The sequence below is a fragment of the Canis lupus genome, chromosome 4, assembly GCF_011100685.1.
Source record: "Canis lupus familiaris isolate Mischka breed German Shepherd chromosome 4, alternate assembly UU_Cfam_GSD_1.0, whole genome shotgun sequence".
In the NCBI taxonomy this organism is placed as follows: domain Eukaryota; kingdom Metazoa; phylum Chordata; class Mammalia; order Carnivora; family Canidae; genus Canis; species Canis lupus.
The window spans coordinates 72527882-72547311 of NC_049225.1; the positions used below are offsets into that span (position 1 = coordinate 72527882).

At 32.1% G+C, this 19430-nt stretch overlaps 1 protein-coding gene across 3 annotated transcripts in view; it reads right to left on the reverse strand.

Moving 5' to 3' along the window:
• The window catches only part of NIPBL (NIPBL cohesin loading factor), a 197659-nt gene that overhangs the window by 34016 nt on the left and 144213 nt on the right, over positions 1 to 19430 (reverse strand). For all 3 annotated transcript variants that reach the window (XM_038535302.1, XM_038535300.1, XM_038535301.1), the window contains 13 exons: positions 19152 to 19252; positions 17457 to 17595; positions 15769 to 15851; positions 15050 to 15182; positions 13849 to 13992; positions 11450 to 11539; positions 10169 to 10383; positions 9955 to 10057; positions 9231 to 9329; positions 8997 to 9143; positions 6390 to 6524; positions 5414 to 5512; positions 4002 to 4055 (listed from right to left, as the gene is read on the reverse strand). In XM_038535302.1, the coding sequence (XP_038391230.1) occupies positions 4002 to 4055; positions 5414 to 5512; positions 6390 to 6524; positions 8997 to 9143; positions 9231 to 9329; positions 9955 to 10057; positions 10169 to 10383; positions 11450 to 11539; positions 13849 to 13992; positions 15050 to 15182; positions 15769 to 15851; positions 17457 to 17595; positions 19152 to 19252 (1542 nt within the window). The remainder of the gene's footprint in view (positions 1 to 4001; positions 4056 to 5413; positions 5513 to 6389; positions 6525 to 8996; positions 9144 to 9230; positions 9330 to 9954; positions 10058 to 10168; positions 10384 to 11449; positions 11540 to 13848; positions 13993 to 15049; positions 15183 to 15768; positions 15852 to 17456; positions 17596 to 19151; positions 19253 to 19430) is intronic.

The following is a 19430-nucleotide window of genomic DNA, read 5'->3' on the forward strand; positions in this document are numbered from 1 at the left end:
ACTGAGCCAGCCAGGTGCCCCCATGTGTACTAACTGTTCTTGACTCAAGAATTTCCAATGATTCCAGTGGTCCATTCTCTATATTCTTCCTAGCGTCTCTTAAAATTTATGCATATATATATTGTTAAAACTTCTAAGAGTGGTTATGTCTCTGTTACATATATAATATTTTAAGCTTTATTTCTTTCATTAAACTAAATTCTGCTTGTCTCATGACTATCATAAGGTCATAGTGTCATTGGTAAACTAAATTGTCAGAAACTAAAGTAAGAAATTAACAATAGGGAGAAAGGACTGAAAGAACTAGCTAAAGAGGACTAGAAAGTAAAGATATAAAGAATAGAAAACATAACAGGTAAGAGATTATAAATCTAGTCATTTCCTTTCTGCTTCTAACTTGCCAGTAATACATATGGATATTATATTAGATCCTTTTTTTTTGGAATGCTAAATAATGACATTTCTAATAGCTACAATAAATTCTTATTTATTGTAATTATCAGATATAACATAGTTGTAGAGTCTTTTAGAAATTATGATGTCCAGTCTGGAATGGCTAACATAAATATAACTAAATGGTCACAAGACTCTGAAACATAGAGGTAATTATTTGACTTGAGAGGGAAATGACACCAAATATATTATATAAAATTATGAAACAGACGATGATTTATAAAATTATGAAACAGACGATGATATAAATCATCGGAATCATCGGAAGGTGATTTAGGAGGAGAACCTAAGATATTATAGACTGAGAACATAAGCAAATACCACAAAGATGTTTAGAAAGGGCATTTAAAAATTTTTTTAAAAGCAACATATTACTGCACACCGTCAGATGGCTAAAGTTTTTTTTTTTTAATTTTTAAAAAAAATTTTTTTTATTGGAGTTCAATTTGCCAACATACAGCATAACACCCAGTGCTCATCCCGCCAAGTGCTCCCCTCAGTGCCCATCACCCAGTCACCTCAATCCCCCGCCCACCTCCCCTTCCACCACCCCTTGTTCATTTCCCAGAGTTAGGTGTCTCTCATGTTTTGTCACCCTCACTGACATTTTCACTCATTTTCTCTCCTTTCCCTTTATTCCTTTTCACTAATTTTTATATTCCCCAAATGAATGAGACCATATGTTTGTCCTTTTCCGATTGACTTATTTCACTCAGCATAATACCCTCTAGGTCCCTCCACGTTGACGCAAATCAGATGGCTAAAGTTAAAAAGACTGACAAAACCAAGTATTGGTGAGAATGTACAGCAACTGGAGCATTGCTCCAAAATGGCTCAGCCATTTTGGAAAGAGTCTGTCAGTTTCTCACTTACCACATGACCCACCAATCACACTCATAGGAATTTACCCAAGAAAAATGAAAACACCCACCTACACAGAAACCTGTATACAAATATTCATAGTGCTTATTCAGAATAGTCTAAACTGGAAACAACACAAATTTATACATTTGTGAATTCATAAAGAAATTACCATACATCTGTACTGATACTAGTCATCAATAAAAATGAATAAAATATTTATATGCCAGCAACATTCTGCTAAATAAAAGTTTAACACAAAGAACTACATGCTATATGATTCCACTGATATGAAATTCTACAAAAGGCATAACTCTAGCGATGAAAAGCAGACTGGTGGTTTCCTAGGGCTAATGGAAGAGGACCAACTACAAAGAGGCATAGAAAACCTTTTAAGAGTGATATTCTGCATCTTGATTGTGCTTCAATAAAACAATTTTGGTTGACTTAAAAATATTGTAAAACATACAGAAGTAAACAGAAACAAATGGACTTAACTGGACACTAGACTGTTGATATAATCAAACAAAAATATATTTCAAGATAGACTTTTAATGGGGCACCTGGGTAGCTCAGTGAGTTGAGCCACCAATCAAGCCAACTTGATTTCGATGCAGGTAATGATCTCAGGGTTGTGAAATCAAGCCCTCATTAGGCTCCATGTTGAGCATGGAACCTGCTTAAGATTCTCTCTCTCCTTCTCCCTCTGCCCCTCCACCACCCCTCAAGATAAAGAAAAGATAACTTTTAATAATATATATTTAGTGAGCAATAGATAAAAAGAAATGCAAAGCAATCTTAAAAACTGTAGTGAATAATGTTACTGTTAATACAGTAGGGCAAAACAAATAAGAAATTATATTCCTTTCCCTGGGAAAACCAAAATATTTAGCCTAAAGGAAAGAATAAAACCAAGGAAACAGACTTTCATAATCAAAAATTTAAATTAAAAAATCAATATAAATTCTTGATTTATTTTTGCCTTTCTAAGAAATACCTATTTCCTAGCTCTATCCTCTGTAAAAGGTCCCAAGCTATGATAACCCATTAGTGAAGAACATCTGCAGCATCCAAATTCTTCTCCCCAAAGGAAATTAAGGCCCTTTGGAAAAATGGCTGATTTGAGGTTTGGGGCAGAAAATGTACAAGTTGAGTTGAGGGCATCTTGTAGAGGCAAAAAGTAATCAGGCTACAAAAAAGTAATAAGTTTATATCAAAAGATACAAGACCAACATGAAGAGACTACCACTGGGCAAAGATAGGACAATCTGAACTCCAAAAAGAACTACGATTACAGTATTTTAAAAACAAAGACAGAGGTGGCTGGGTGACTCAGTCAGTTAAGTGTTTGACTTGATTTTGGCTCAGGTCATGGTCTGAGAGTCATGAGATTGACCCCTGCGCTGGGCTGGCGCCGGGCATGGAGCCTGGTAAAGACTCTCTCTCCCCCCTCCTCCTGCCCCTCACCCCTCTAAAAAATTTAAATAAAATATAAAGACATACAAATCTATTCATTCATGAAGATGCAAAAAAATGAACAGAATCTTTATAATAGGTGCACCAGGCTGACAACACCTAAACTAAAAGACCACTGGATGTGGGATAAGCAAACATTATGTGCCTCCTGATGTGATGCAGTGATATTCAGCATCACCTATGAAGTATTTTTGCCCTCTATTCCCAAAATTGAACTTCAATATTATTAAGGCTTTAGATATAACTAAGAGTTTACAGAAAATAAAAAGGTGAATAGAGGAACAACTTAAATGACACCAGAAGGAAAAGATCTATGAAATCTAGAATGTGGGACATACTACAGGAAAACATATAAGTGGCATGAAAAAAAAGAGAAGTGAAGGGTCTAATCATAGATTAAGAGAAGAGACTTAAGAGCCGTATCGACCAAACCAACTGCAAACCAACTATACAAATACGTTTTTGAGACAATCAGGGAAATATGAACATAGAATATTAGGTAGGGAATGACTTAATATTTATTTTGATACAGATGATAATGATATCCTGGTTATTTTTAAAAAGTAATTCTGTTAAAGATAGACACTAAGGTGTGTATGGTGAAATGATATAAAGTATAGAAGTTGCTTTAAAAGTATTACAGCCAAGAAAAAATAATTTAAAAAATATAGGGGAGGGATTAGAGATAAAATAAGATTGGGAAAATGCTGATAATTTTTGAAGCTGGATGATGGGTACTTCTATCTATTTAAAAATTTCTGAAATAAAAAAGTTCCTAGGGAGATGAACATTTCCATTTATGAAATTTTTAAAGAACACGAATTGTGGTTTAATTCTGTACTATCACAGGAAATTCTACACATTTCATAACATGTCAAGTAATGTAAATATACATTTAATGCAATCTGTAAGTCTGTAGATTTCATGTCTAACATATAGATTAAAGGGATAAGAAAAAATTATCTGGAAGGCAGGAAAGACAGAATTTCAATTACTGATTTAGAAAACTTACTTAAAACAGGCAATTGACTAAGAAATTAAATAGGGATATTAACCAAAACATTCAGCTTAATATACTGAAATAAATGTTCCCTACCAAAAGGTAAATACTTAAAAAATAACTGAAAAGTTTCTTTTAAATCAAAAAGCCTACAAAGAACTGATCCCCTATTAAATTTCATGTTGTTATCAGGAGTCAAAATAACACTCACATTTTGAAGGAGTTGCTCAAACCAGTCATATCCAGTATCTCTGCATGCTGCAACCTAAGTGGGAAAATACGGTGAAACTATCAAGATTAGAAATTTACTTAAAAATCTGAAAAACAGGAAGTAAAACCTTTGGTGTGTTTTAGCCTGAAGTTTATAAATGTCTCAGTGTTCTCACTTAAAAAATTATTTTTAAAGTAAACTATTCTTTTAGTAAGCCAAAATTTACCAAGGCTAAACAATTTAATTCTAAAAATACCTTAGAAGATATTCAAGAAATTAGTTTAATGTACTGAAATTAAATACGATATTCAAGAAATTAGTTTAATGTACTGAAATTAAATAAGGTATTACAGGGGAGGTGGATGGGAGGATGGGTGAAATAGGTGATGGGGATTAAGAAGTTAATTTGTTGTGATGAACACTGGGTGTTGTATGGTAGTGCTGAATCACTATATTATACACCTGATGCTCATATTACACTGAATGTTAACTGGAATTTAAATTAAAAAATATGGCATTATATTTTGAATAACTTCAATTAGTCAGAAAAATATGTAAGGTTTAAACAACACAAATAGAAATGTTTGCTTATTATTTTTCTTCTAGATAGCAGATTTAAAGACATAAGTAAAACAGAGATGAACTTGTAACTGATAATACAAAATTTATGTTCAAAACATAAAAACATTATGGGTCAAAAAAGTTTATAGCTGATGTGTATAATTAAACATAATAAAACTAATCTTAACTCATGTTTTCTGAAAAAAGTACTCTCGTTTTAGGTTGTTATCCCTGGGCGACTGTTACCATTCATCCTCTACTTCTTTCCTTCTCAGTTTTCAATCTCTGGAGGAATATGGAGAATTTCAGTATCCGTGCTTAAGTGAACAAATACCAAGAAATGGCTATGTAGAAACACCAACCTCATCTTCCTTGCATCCCTTGTGTATCTCCGGAAAAGTAAAGTATGGGAAGTACAGTTTATCCTGAACAATGCAGGGTTTAGGGATGCTGACCCCACGCACAGTTGAAAATCTGTGTATATCTTTGATTCCCCCAAAACTTAACTTTTAATAGCCTACTGCTGACCAGAAGCCTTACCTATAACATAAACAGCTGATTAACATGTATGTTGTATGTTATATACTATATTCTTACAGTAATGAAGATAAAGAAAATAGTAAAAAAAATCATAAGAGAAATAGAGAAAATCATAAGAGAAACTTTTACTATTGTACTGCATTTACTGAAATAAATCCGTGTATAAGTGGACCTGTGCAATTGAAGGGCCAACTATAGTATTAAGTGTCAACATTAACCAACTAGCTCATCATCGTCTCTCTCTTTGTAAGAGGGGATAGGCCTAATAAACTAGGTCTGCATCCACAGGGACCACATCTTTGAGTCCTTACCACATCAGTGATGTTTAAGATTTTCCTCGTCATTGCTTCTTTGTCATTGTGTGGAGTTGGAGTAAACCAGAGTTTTTGGAATGTTTCATTTACTAATTTCTAGAAGAAAGAAAATTTCAAACTACACAACTACAACAAACATGGCAAAATTCTCAATCCCAAATTCTCATGAAAGCCCAAAACAAAGTTGACCTGGCTGGCTCAGTCAGTATAGCATGCAACTCTTGATCTCTGGGTCATGAGTTTGAGCCCCATGGAGGGCAAAGAATTTACTTAAAAAAAAAAAAAAAAAAGAAAAAGTTCAAAACAAAGCTGTAAATAACTAATCAAAACACAAACTACCAGGAATTTTTGGCATGAATTTCTCAGTTTTTAAAAACAATCAATTAATTTCTTAAAATTATAATCTTTTAAAATTGATACAAATTTTAAATAGGTGATACTATGCCTAGCCTAGAAAATCTGCAGAGTACACATTCAAATGTTTTTGATCAAACTAAAAAATACTTTTATTACTTTTGGGGGAGAGGCTCTTAAAAACAAACACAAAAAAACAAATACAGGGACAATCATATACACATAAATTCATTAATGAACTCAAGATTAAACTTTTTTTTTTTAAGATTAAACTTTTAAAGAAGTATTTATTAACTTAGAAAACCAAGAACAAACCATTTAAAAATTAAAATAACTTTAATTTGATAATAAACTTCCTGCATGTAATCACTACATTGACATTAAATGTTATAACTGAATTGGTTGAGAAATACCAGATTTTATTAATGTAAGATCTAGAAATATAAATGTATGAAAGTATGTCTTTTTTGAATTTTATAATTTAAAAATGTTTATTCACTTATAAAGGTTTTAGTCTTATTTTACATATATATCAACAAAATTTAGATACAATAAATACTTAAATTATATAAAACACTAATGAAAAGTGAATTTTAAAGTAGTCACCATTTGATCTTACCTTAATGCCCTCTTCATCATTGACTCTGCGAATCATTTTTACACACATTTCTGTAATTTTCGGAAATGTTGGTTGTTCAATACAGATATCTCTTAGAATCTTTATTACCCTTTTCCTGACACTGATACCAGTATCCTAAGAAAAGAAAATTATTTTTAAGTATCGGAAAAATCAAGATGTTCAGGTGTATTTATGTGATAAATTAGAAAATAAATACCATTAAGCAGTCTATTAACATGATAAAGATGGTCTATATATTTCCTCTGTTTTCTTATTAATATTACTAAAAATATGAGTCATATTGTTTTACTTTTAAAATATGATATCCAATACATGCAAAATTATTAAATAGCAGCAAAAACAAGATTAGAACCTAAGTTTGCCAAAATTAAATGGGATAACAAATATGAAGCCTTTAGAATAGTGGCACTTAAACAGCATATGAAGTATTTTTAACAAATATTTAATCAAACCATTGTCCCTACCATCTTATAGTTAATAAGAAATACAAGAAACATAAAAAAACAAATTAAAGCCATGAGGAAATAACAAGACTGACTGGTCTTTTTAAATGAGTCAATGCTATGGGGTAAGTGTATAGAAAGAGAATATTCTAAATTAAAAAAAAAAAATTATTCATGAGAGACAGAGAGAGAGGTAGAGATATATGCAGAGGGAGAAGGGGGCTCCCTATAGGGAAATCCTGGGATCACACCCTGAGCTGAAGGCAGAAGCCACCCAGGCATTCTGAGAATACTCTAAATGTTAAAACATGATCACCAAATGCAAAGTATGATCTTTGGATTCTGTTAAAAAAAAAAAAAAAAAAGCTAGACCCCCCCCCCCCCCCACCAGTTTTTGGGACAGTTGGAGAATATGAACATAAACTGGTTATTCGATGATATTTACAGAGTGTTAATTTGGTTGGGTGGGATAATAGTTTTGTTTATAATGGCAGCACCCACATTACCCACATTCAGTAGGCTGAAGTATCCACAGAAGAAACTGCAAAATGTTTGATTTAATTTAAACTAATTTAGCAGAAAATATAGATGAAATATGGTGGTAGATACATGATGGTTCACTGTACTTATTCTTAACAAATTTTTGTAATTAAGGAGTTTATTTTTATTTTTTTATTTTTTATTTGACAGAAAAAGAGAAAGCACACAGGGTCCTGAGATCATGACCTGAGCCAAAGGCAGATGCTTAACCAAGCCACTCAGGTGACCCAATAATTAAAGAGTTTTAAAAATAAATAAAAAACACTGGACACTTAATGTATAAAATTATTTCTATTATGCAGTCTGATAATCATGAAAATATTTTAGGATATATTACTTGGGTAGGTGCTGTCAAGAGTTCATTAGCTCTGAGAATCCTACTGATTTTGTCTTTCATTTTTGAAAAGGCTAAGGAACTAAAAGGAAAAAATTTCCTCTACTCTTTCCTGAAGGTCTTTGTTTCAATCAATATTTTATGCTAGTTGAAGCTGAAATTATCTTGAACTCTCAGTCACATAATATTCTTATAGCAGACTAAAGGTGATAAACTCTTGTCACTGTGGAAATACCCAATCTTGTGCTTGATGCACTTCATTTGAGGTACAACGGGTGATGTGAAGCATAGATATTCTGTAATGCCAATGCTTCCTATTTCCTTTTATTTTCTAGGAAAAGGCTTCAGGACGAGAGAATTCCATAACATACAAGGAAAAGATATTTTACAATAGTATTTCTTAAGTTTGATCTTAAGACTCAAATGGTTTTCTCATTTCATTTGCAGGTATCTAAAGCTTGTTAAAATTCAGCTTTAAGGAACATGCAAATATACATAAAGGATCCAAAAATATTGTCAGATACAAAATTCTGTAGTTAGGTTTCAATGAAATAATTCTGTTTATATACATACAAATTTATCCTAGATTCCTGTCCAAAATATTTATGTCATTGTAGTTCCTGTCATTTACTCAATGCAAACTTGCATCATTGAAAGGCAGTACTAATGAAAAAAAGGAATTCAATTTTCAACAATGATTTGTTTTACAATGTTGAGCAATCCTCTTGAAACATGTTCTTCAGTTCTTTGTTTGGGCCTGGGTGGGGCTGAGGGGGCTTGAAATCTGTATCCCCTGCCTCTGCTGGCTCTCTGTTCAATCATTAGGACTCTGAGCTCTCAGCTCAAAGTAGGGTAGGAATGGAGGATCTTTTGTCTACTTTCTAAACCTGGGAGACTGGAGATTAGAATTTGCCCAATGCTCTGGTGTAGTCACCACTTTCTGGATCTAATTCTTGGCACCAGGAATACCTATTAGCTTCCCTTGCTTTCCAACCCACTGACTCATCAGCACTAGGGTCACAGCCTTAGCTTTTAATTTTCAATCTGGTTTAAGATGTCTTTAGGGTATGTATGTAAAATTAACACTGACAGGCTTTCTAGGGGGGAGAAAAAAAGAAACATGTCATCCTTTAGGAAGTTGCTATAGTATAGATATTAGGCATTATAAATAAATAACTGATATTTACTTTTCTAGTTTAACAACTAAAAAAAATGTGATATTAAAAAAGCATAATTATATTTGAGTTGTAATAAAAATGACAAACATACCAATATTCTTTCAATCAGCATATCATAATACTGCTCAGCAAGCTGAGGTCGACAAAGAACAAATCGACCTAATAATTCTACTGCTGCTTCTCGAACACTAGTGGAGTTATCCATTAATCGTCCATGAACTCCTCTTTGCATGTCAAGCTAAAGAAAAATAAAATATACTAAGTAGAGCTAATATTTTAACTGGAATGCAGTACTCAAATAAGAATAATTTGTGCTCTTCTTTACCCTTGCTAGAATACTGGGGTCTACAGCAACAACTTCAGATAAACACTTCATTGCTTTTGTTCGAACGGCAATTGCGTTTTCACCAAGAACTCGAAGGATCTGCCAAGCAAACATCGATATTTTCAGAATTTTAAAACATGTAGTGTTTAACAAAAAAATAGCATGAAAAAAAGTGAAAGAAATGACAATAAATATTGTATTTACATCCCTTTAACTTTTATAGGAGTAAAAGATGTTATCTTACTGATTCAAAGTTTTAACTTGAAGGTTAGTACAGTAACTGAGGCATTCTATATTTTAGAACCTTTCCTTTATTCTGGCATTCTCAATTAAGCCTGTTTTTTATTGCTATCTTTCATTTGCAAGGATGTGTAACCCTTAAAACTTTGCTATGAGTAACTAATTCAGGATATATATATTTTTTAGGATATTTAGTATCATTTAAGTAATAATTTGGTAATTGAATATTTTTATAACATTTTATCCATATCATGTATGTATATTCATACAGATATACACTTATTTATCTATAAAACAAGAACTAATACGTAAAAAGCATGCCAAAAAATACAGACCTTTAACAAATATGGAACACAGAAACAATTGCTACTTTCATAATCTTTTAAAATATCTGTTCTCAACAGGAATAGATAGAAACTATCCCACAAATGTCCATAACCAGAAAAATCAATATCATTGCATACATAATTTTGGTCCAGTTTACCTGTGTCAAATAAATATCAAAGCTCTGGGCAAACGGCCTCATAGAGGCCAAGTATCGAACAATCAAACAAGCATCGTCATAGTCCACAGTATCAGAGTTCATCCTACAACAAAAAAAATCATTAAATTTTTATTTATTTAATTTTTTTGCAAAGTAGATAAACATATCAAAGACATAACTGAAAGTGTAAAGATGCTTTCTCTCCACATCTTACTTTAATGTGCTGAACTGAGAAGGTGTGGTTTTGATAATGCTTCTAAGAAACTTTTTCCGGTTTTCAGCTCGATGCATGATTTGACCAGTTGTCTCAACTTCCTTCGCATGATGTGTTCCTTCAGATGATTCCTCATCTTTTTGTGATTTCATTGCTTTTTCTGTTTCCAGAGTTGTGTCACGGAACCATTGGGCTATATAGAATTTACGAGAAAACTGAAAAGAAAATAGATTAAGACTTGAGTTTGACTAAATTAACAAAATTTCAAAATGAAATTAGTAATGAAATTTCCAATCCACTGATAAAGTGCTCACTATCAGGAATAAATACTAAGGTATACTTTAAAGCAACTTCTAGCAGATAAATTTTAAGAAAGCTGGAAGGTTTGACTCTCTGATAGAAAATTCATATTTTACTTTGTCCTAACACTTGTATTAATGATGTCAAAAGATAATTTGATAAACACAGTTGTATTAAATCTAGAATACTATCAATTACTTAACAAAGGATAGTATCATGTAGGTCACTAAAATTAGATAAATGATAGGTCAACTGGGAAAGTTTAGAACAATAGGATAAAATGCTAAAGGTAGAGGACTCTAGTTATTTTCAAAATACTACCTTGCTTCAAGAAATACACAACCAATTATTATTGAAATATTTTAACGCTGAGGCATACCTATAATCTGTTTCTTTCAATGCAGATAGAAAGCCAGCAGCAGTTGGCTGAACAGTTATCTCCAACCTCTTTAGATTGCATATCCCATTAGTAAAAAAAAATTAAAAAGTACCGTAATATATGCACATTGCTTCGTAATACAGTTTATAAATTTTACATATAAATCTATTCTACCAATAATTTGAATATATAATATATAAAAATATAATTAAGGTTTATATTTAAAAATAAATATATACATGGAATTCTAATACTTTCTTTTCATGTGCTAATCGATCACCTCAAGTACAACCTGGGCCATATTCTCTGTGAGAAGCAATGATCTAGCTCGGTCTCAAAGAGAACTATGGAAAGATGTCTAACTATTTCCATGTCACACTAAAACGGGGTGTGTGACATGGGAAACACAATATCTGTACCAGAATTCCATATAAGACAAATCAATCCATAATTATTCTTTATTGTTTAGATTATCAAGTATTTTTCTGTTTCAAAAATCAGTATTCCAGACAACTTTCCGCTTCAACACACTTCCCAATTTTCTTTCACATCCAATTTGAATTTGATGCTTTATTTCCAAAAAAGAGAGAAAAGATTCCTACCACTAGTGAAGGATCAGTCTCAGTATTTTCATCCAAGTAGTCAAGCAATGCTTTTTGCAGTTGTTGTATTTCATCTTCTCCTCCTGAAACCTACAAAATAAACCAAGAAAGAACAAAAAAGATATTACTAGTATATTTTAATAATTTATCTAGTTGTAGATACAAATCTGAGGGAAAAACTGATAAATGATAAAAAGTGAAAATGTAAGTGTAGCAACTAAAAGGAAAGAACAGAAGAATGGTATTTTTGAAAAACACATTATAAATTGATAGCTGAGACTGGCCTTTATTTTTATGAACTACATGTCTTTTCTTTGAAGGAGGTGCATAGGTAGCAGACATAAAAATTATCAGAATAATGTGTCAAGTATTCAAAGATAAGAAGCATTGGTTTTTCTGTATGGAAAAAAAAATTCCAAACTTTTAATCTAAAAATGGAAACTGCCATTATCTGTTTTACTATGTGTTATAGCTTTCTTTGGGATATTAAAAAAACACTATGGAAGATAAATATTTTTATTTATAATACAAAACAGTACTTTATTTCATGTAGGATATTAAACATACAGTAGGTGAGCTGTTCACTTGATCTAGGAGCAGAGAGATAGTGAATCTTTAGGACCTATCAAGAACAATACGTAGCCAGAAACTAATTGTGAGTTGACATTCATGCCTATAGCTTATACTACTCTAGCTTTATCATACAAATTGCCAATATGGTTTGGAATATCTCTAAGTAGAAAACAAAGATTACAGTAACCCATATTCTAAGAGTGTGGTGAAATGGATACATGGAGAAATACATCATAGCACTGTAAACTAGGACACTATAAACTTCCAAAAGCAAGGTGTACATATGTCAAGAATCATAGAATATTTACAAATGACCCCTCCTCTGAGTTTTACAGGGTATACTCTACATGGTCATATGTAACAAAAGGAGTCCTAGGTCCACTCTAAGTTACTGAAATGTACTTTGAATCTAGACCTTGGTCTCTAAATTACCATTCTCCAAGAAAAAGAACCAGTATTATTTGGTGAAATGGCACACTCCAGGGCTGAAGCAAGGAAAGAAAAGAGGATTGAGGATCCTGAAACATTTTGTTATGCCACAAAGTTCTCAGAGAAAGATGGGAATATCAAAAAGATACAAAAGCCAGCTAAAAGGGCTCTCACTGGTTATATCCTGGACAACTTGAGCATTAAAACAATGATAGCAACAAATTATAGCCTATGAAATACTATAGGAATGGTAGCATTATATTAGATGGCAGTATCATATTAACGCTAATTTCTTGCTTTTGAGAATTGCACTATGGATATTTAAACAAGAGTTCTTGTTTATAGACAACAGACACTAAGCAGTGGTTCTCAAACTTAAGCATTCATTAGAATCAACTGGAGGGTGATCAAAAAACAATGCTGGGCCCCACCCCCAGAATTTCTGATTCAGTAGGAGTCCTGAGAATTTGCATTTCCAGCAAGTCCCTAGGTGATGTTAATATTAATGCTTCTTATCCAGGGAATCATACTTTGAAATTCAAGGGTAATGGGGCATTTAGTCTGCTCAAATAGTTCAGGGGAAAGAAAACACACACACAGATATGCATGCATATATATTTTGAAAAAAGGAATGTTACACAAAGATAAAGCAAATATTATAAATTACCAACAATTAAGGAATTTGGGTGAAAGGTTTGTGGGAACTCTTTGTACTATTCTTATAACTTTAAAAATAGTTTAAAATTATTTCAAAATACTATGTATACTAAAAAAAAATATGAGGCATTTCTAATGGCCAGCATGTATATGGCTATGAATGTTAAAAAAAGAGCAGAAAGAAAATGAAAACAGTTTTGTATGAAGGATTAGAGTTCATTTACCTATCAGTTTTCTAAGGTAACTTCTAACATTATTATCACCTCACCCACATTAAAAAAAAAAAAAAGTGAAGCAATAAAATATTTTCTGCCAAACATGAAGTATCTATCTAATATGATGAAACGAAGTCTTCCTCAATTCCCCAAATAAAAAGATAATCAAAATGCAAAGGTATAAAATGATCTGACTGGGAATGCTAAATCATCACCTTAGTAAACTAAAGATTCAAATAAAACTTAGTTAAACCAAAAAGAAAACAGCATCTTACATTCGTAAGAGCAGTTCACAGAAAGAAAGTAAACTAAGGATTTATATAAATCACTTGAAACTTCTGTTAGACACTATAATTCACCTTAAGGTTATTAACTTTCTCTGCAGGGCTTTTGAAAAGACCACTTTTGGAAATACAAGATCTTATTTTCAATCTATAAAATGAAATACAACACTAATATAAGACTACCTAAAGAAAGTACTTAACCAGTATTTATCCCCATAATTTTAATCTTATATCTCAATACCTGTTTTAAAATTCGTTCTATAGACCCTTGATCCATTTTGCTTGTAACAGCATCTTTCCTTAATCGTGCAGCAACAGTTCCAAGGTAATCAAGAGATGCCACTCTTAAAGCCATCTCTGTTGACTTGTTACTGAACTGATGAACCTAAACATAAAAATAATCTGCTTAATTTCATCAATTTATAACATTTTTAATAGCAATTTATCATATGAATTCCAAATGTATGTTGTATTATCTGAAATTTAAACATTTTCCCCCCTTGTGATATTGTTCCATAAAGTGATTGCCTTTTGAATTTCTGGGATATGAACATTTTCATTAAAAAAAGGTATATAGGGATCCCTGGGTGGCGCAGCGGTTTAGCGCCTGCCTTTGGCCCAGGGCACGATCCTGGAGACCCGGGATCGAATCCCACGTCGGGCTCCCGGTACATGGAGCCTGCTTCTCCCTCTGCCTATGTCTCTGCCTCTCTCTCTGTGTGACTATCATAAATAAAAAAAAACAAAACAAAACAAAAAAAAGGTATATAGATTAAATCTCCCTAAGAACATAGTCATTATCTTTAAATGTAGGCTAAACTCCTTGTAAAAAAATGGGATATTACTAAGAATGTCTTATGCTGGAATTCTAATTTCTATGAAGCATTATCTTGGTTTCAGAATAGTATTAAAACATTTTCCAGTTCACAGAACATAAGATCTCAAAAGCTTTGTAACAATTTGCATTGTACAAGTTTAAATATAGTTTAAAAATAAAAAGAGAAATTACAATATTTCTTTACATTTTCCTTGTTTTACATGAGAACTACAAAGTACCATGTTTTCAGAAATACTCTTAATGATGATAAAGAGTTTGTGTTAATCAGTTTCATGCTTTGAAATGAATTAACTGCAGTAACTTATGGACTCAGTGAGTGTTGAGATGCTTTTAACTAACAATGCAGTACTTCTAAATCAAAGAAAAGTTTTTAAAGCACCGCTATCTTATGTAATGAAATGAAAGCACCAAAACCACAAGATTTCAAAGTTTTCTACAAAGTATTGATAATATTGTGTACAGTTATGCACATGCAAAAAAAAAAAAGATGCAATGGTCATATTTCCTTACACATTTTTAAAGAATTCATCATCTGTGAATCAGAGTACATCCTCATTATGTTGTCTTCTAGTAATCTAATAATCTTTAAATGCTATACTCTTACCAACAGTCTCCCTAACAAACTAAGGAGTAGTTCAGCAGCTGGCCATTCAGGCTTATTGACTGTTGAAAGAAGGTCTTGAACAAAATTTTCAAATAGTGGTCTGTAATCTTCTTCACCTTGCTTACTACCACATCTGTTCAAAGATAAATAATGAAAAGACTATGAATTTAGGTGACACGTCCACCAATACGACTGAAATTTTGTTAACTAAGTTTTCTCTTCCCCATATGTATAACAAGGTCTAAGAGTACAGTAAATATAACATGGCTTAAAATGAATCTGTTTCTGAAATTTCATTCTTCCCCCGCTAGGGAATTCATTTATTGCTTAGTATAAACATTAGTTTCCAGCAAGTACACCACATTTTAAAAAATGACTACTCTTTCTCTGAGATTACAACAAATTTTTATGAAGGCCAACTAAACCTCTCTCTACAAAATTTCCTATTCAGTTAGAATACCTCAAAATTGACTGAAGAAAAATTACAGAATTTCAATCTAGTACTTTAACTTTTGGAGTCAAACGTGTAAGTAAGTTCACAAGATTTTAGATTTTTAATACTTCAAATGCCTCATTTGAAAGACTAGTAGATCAAGGGCTAAGGTGACACATTCAAGGTTCAAGTTATGGAAGGAAATTGGATTACCCATTTACCTAAAATAAATGAACGACTTTTTATACCAGGGAAATAAAAATCAGATTATGTTAGTTTTGCTCACTTTTTAAGGAAGATGGAAAGGAAGTTTTGGGCTGTTCTCATGGCTGTTTCATAAGAGTTGGTAATGACAACATCTTGGTCAACCTAAATTGAGAAAAATGAATTTACACAGATATAAGAAATAACCAAAAAATTAAGTTCGTTCCATTGCTACTACGGTCAGGTTATTACTGAAAAGGGGTGATACATTTAAACACTAAAAAGCTTGTAAGGCACCTGGGTGACTCAGTTGGTTAAGCAACCAACTTTTGACTTCGGCTCGGGTCGTGATGTCAGGGTTGTGAGATCAAGCCCTAAGATGGGTGTGGAGCCTAATGTTTAAGATTCTCTTTCTCCCCCCTTATTACCTCTCCAAAAAAAAGGCAGCAGCAGCTTAAACTATTCTTTTATATACAAAGACAGAAGCTACAAATTAGTAAACACATTTCAATACAAAAACTAAATAAAAATATTGAGTTCATTATAGTTTATTAAAACATGGAAGAATACCAATATGGTTAACAAATGCAGTATCAATAACTTCTTATGATCTAGGTCAGAAGAAAAATTGATTGAAAATACAAAAAGAATTTAGAAAAAGACATTTCAAGTTTGAAGTTTATGAAATGCTTCAACATATACAAAAGAAAATTCAATTCCTTCATGAGATATTTTGAGATTAGGAAATGAATAGTCAATTCAAAGTTTTGGAAACCCAAAGGTGAATAAATACATGAAAAAGCTCACTAGTTACCAGGAAAAGGTAAAAAAATACATGTACACAAGAAATATATGTACACTATTTAATATTCTACTTCTAAGTATATCTTGAGAAATTCTTAAGTTGTGACAGATAACAGTTATATATTTTTAACCCAAGTCAAAAGATTCTGGTATTAATTATTATGTATTAAAAGCAATGTTGACTGAAAAAAAATTAGCTATAAATATGTGACTGTATCATTTATTTAGGTTTAAAAAATTCCACATCAAATGTATGTAGATATCTACATAAATAAATGGAGGAAGATAAACTTCTCTTGATACCTGTCACCAAAGACAAGGAAAGACTGGGGAGAAAACAATCAGATTGGGAGAGTGATCTCAACTTTTTTGATAAGCATTTTTCACTTATTTATTTACTTAAACATATACTATTATATCCATACACAAAATTCTGAAAATAATAGAATAGAGAAACAAAACCATTCCGGTTTCTCTTTAACTTTTTATAATAGTATAAGAACCTGGAAAAATTGTAAGCTTTGATGGATAATAGCTACAAAACCAAAAGCAAATCTTAGCTATGAGTTACTCAACAGTGAGGGCATAAATTCATCTTCTGCATGAGACTTACATTAATTATATTACAATTATATGTTATGCAGTAGTATAGATATTACATAGTATAATATTCCCTTGCACATTCATTATCCAACTTGAGACTGAGTGGTTGGTATGAAAGGCTTGGTAGATATTATCATTCCTATTTTATAGCTGAAGAAACAAATTTGGATTAAATCTATACGTCTCATGACTCACAGACAAAGTAGTAACTGAACTCATGTTTCCTAAAAGTTTGTCTCGTGTTCTGCTTGGATCCTAAAGACCAGCCATAAAGCTCTAATTAAGAACTTTAGTTTTATAAGAATAGCAGAGAATTTAAGTGCTTTTTCCTATAAAAGTACAAAGTTATAAAAGATTCCTTACTTTTTTATTTGAGTCCTCTTCTGAATTAGAGTCCTTCTCCGATGATGGTAAGTGTACAACACACTGAATTAGTTGTAAAACCAGTGCTGTAACCATCTGAATATACATAGGCTCTCCATCCATATCACTACTATTTAACCTTTAACGGAGAAGAAAACATTTAGATCATACAAAGAATGAAAAGAATTTCATTCTACATGCCATCTATCATCTGAAAATTTCAGGATGCTTTACTACTATTTCTAGGCATTATCTTTAGTGCTTGTAATAGTATCCTTATGTCTATTTTTTAATAAATTAGAAAAAAACCAATTCAATGTGTAAATTAAAATAGTCAAAGGAAAAATGCAATTGTATTTAATACAAATTTCTATACTCTATATGCACTGCAGATAAAGATTTATACATGAAAAATATCAAATATTTCTCAAAATGATTTTTATTATTTATTTATTTATTTTTAAAGATTTTAGTTATTTATTCATGAGAGACACACATAGAGAGAGAGAGAGGCAGAGACACAGGCAGAGAGAGAAGCAGGCTCCATGCAGGAAGCCCGACGTGGGACTCAATCCCGGGTCTCCAGGATCATGCCCTGGGCTGCAGGTGGTGCTAAACCGCTGAGCCACCCGGGCTGCCCTCAAAATGATTTTTAAGATGAGAAAAGTCTTCAAGATTTCCATAAGCCCATGCAGTCTGGTACTCATTTTCTTATTAAAATCTGCTACACAGCTCTTGATGATCTGTGCTAGGGTATGAAGGCAGTGGCATAGAATATAAAAAATCGAATTTAAATCTTTAATGCTAAAGATACTGTAAAGGTGTAAGAATTTTCTTATATGCTGATAGCTTTTCTTCAGGTTTAATAGACTATATACAATTAATCCAAAAAACTAAAGTAAAAGTAATTTTTTTTAACATAAAATAGCCTTCAAAGCAATCTAAATATAACCCTACATGCCAGGTCAACACATTTAATCACTCAGGAATATTACAATAGTTATGATAATGATGATGATTCCCTATGACAACAAAGACAATAATGTTGACTACAGCAGTAGATAACATTTCTTGGTTATCCTGTGCATAGTGATTTAAGAGCATTTAATCTCCATGTCAATTTTTCATACTGTTGCCAGAGTAATCTTTCAGCTCTCTTTTAATGACTTCCTGCTGTATAAAGAATTAAGTCCAAGTTCCTCACTAAGGCTTATAAAACACTTGAACTGCCTTTGCCTTTTTCAAGCCATATTTCCCATCATGGCTTAATCAGGGTTGATTTTGTCCCTCAGGGGACATTTGCCAGTGTCTGGAGAAAACTTCCATTGTCACAACTGGAAGGGGGTGGTAGTTCTCTTGTCAACTAGAAGTTACAGGTCAGGGATGCTGCTAACCATCTTACCATGTATAGAACAGCCTTTCGTAAGAAAGTATTAACTGCTCAAAATGTCAATAGCATCATGACAGAAAATCCCTGTCACAGATTCTTACACCTGAGAATCAATGAACTTTCTTAAGTCCTCCAAATGTGCACTGTTTTTTTCATATATCCAAGCTACTCTTTGTGCTGCTCTGACTGAACTGCCTTTTTTATTTGATCACTAAAATAAAAATTCACCGATGATGATTCAATTCATAAGGACAACAATATAATGTAATTCTTCATGGTACTTGGCCCTTACTATAATTAGTTACCTGAAGTTCCTCAAACTCCTCTTGCTGGTTGGTAATCTTGCAAGTGAAGTAAAAATTTCTTCCAAAATTAACTGCCTATGTTTTTCGTATCTTGAGAATACCTGTTTAGGAATTATAAGATTTCAAATTTAGTTTAGTTTATAATTCTTTGAAAACAAAAGATATATCACATGATAAAAAATATCATCTGCCATTTAGAATGAAAATGTTTTCAACATCAATGACAATGATTTAATTTGCACAACTTTCCCATCATTAATTATAACATTCTTGTAGAAG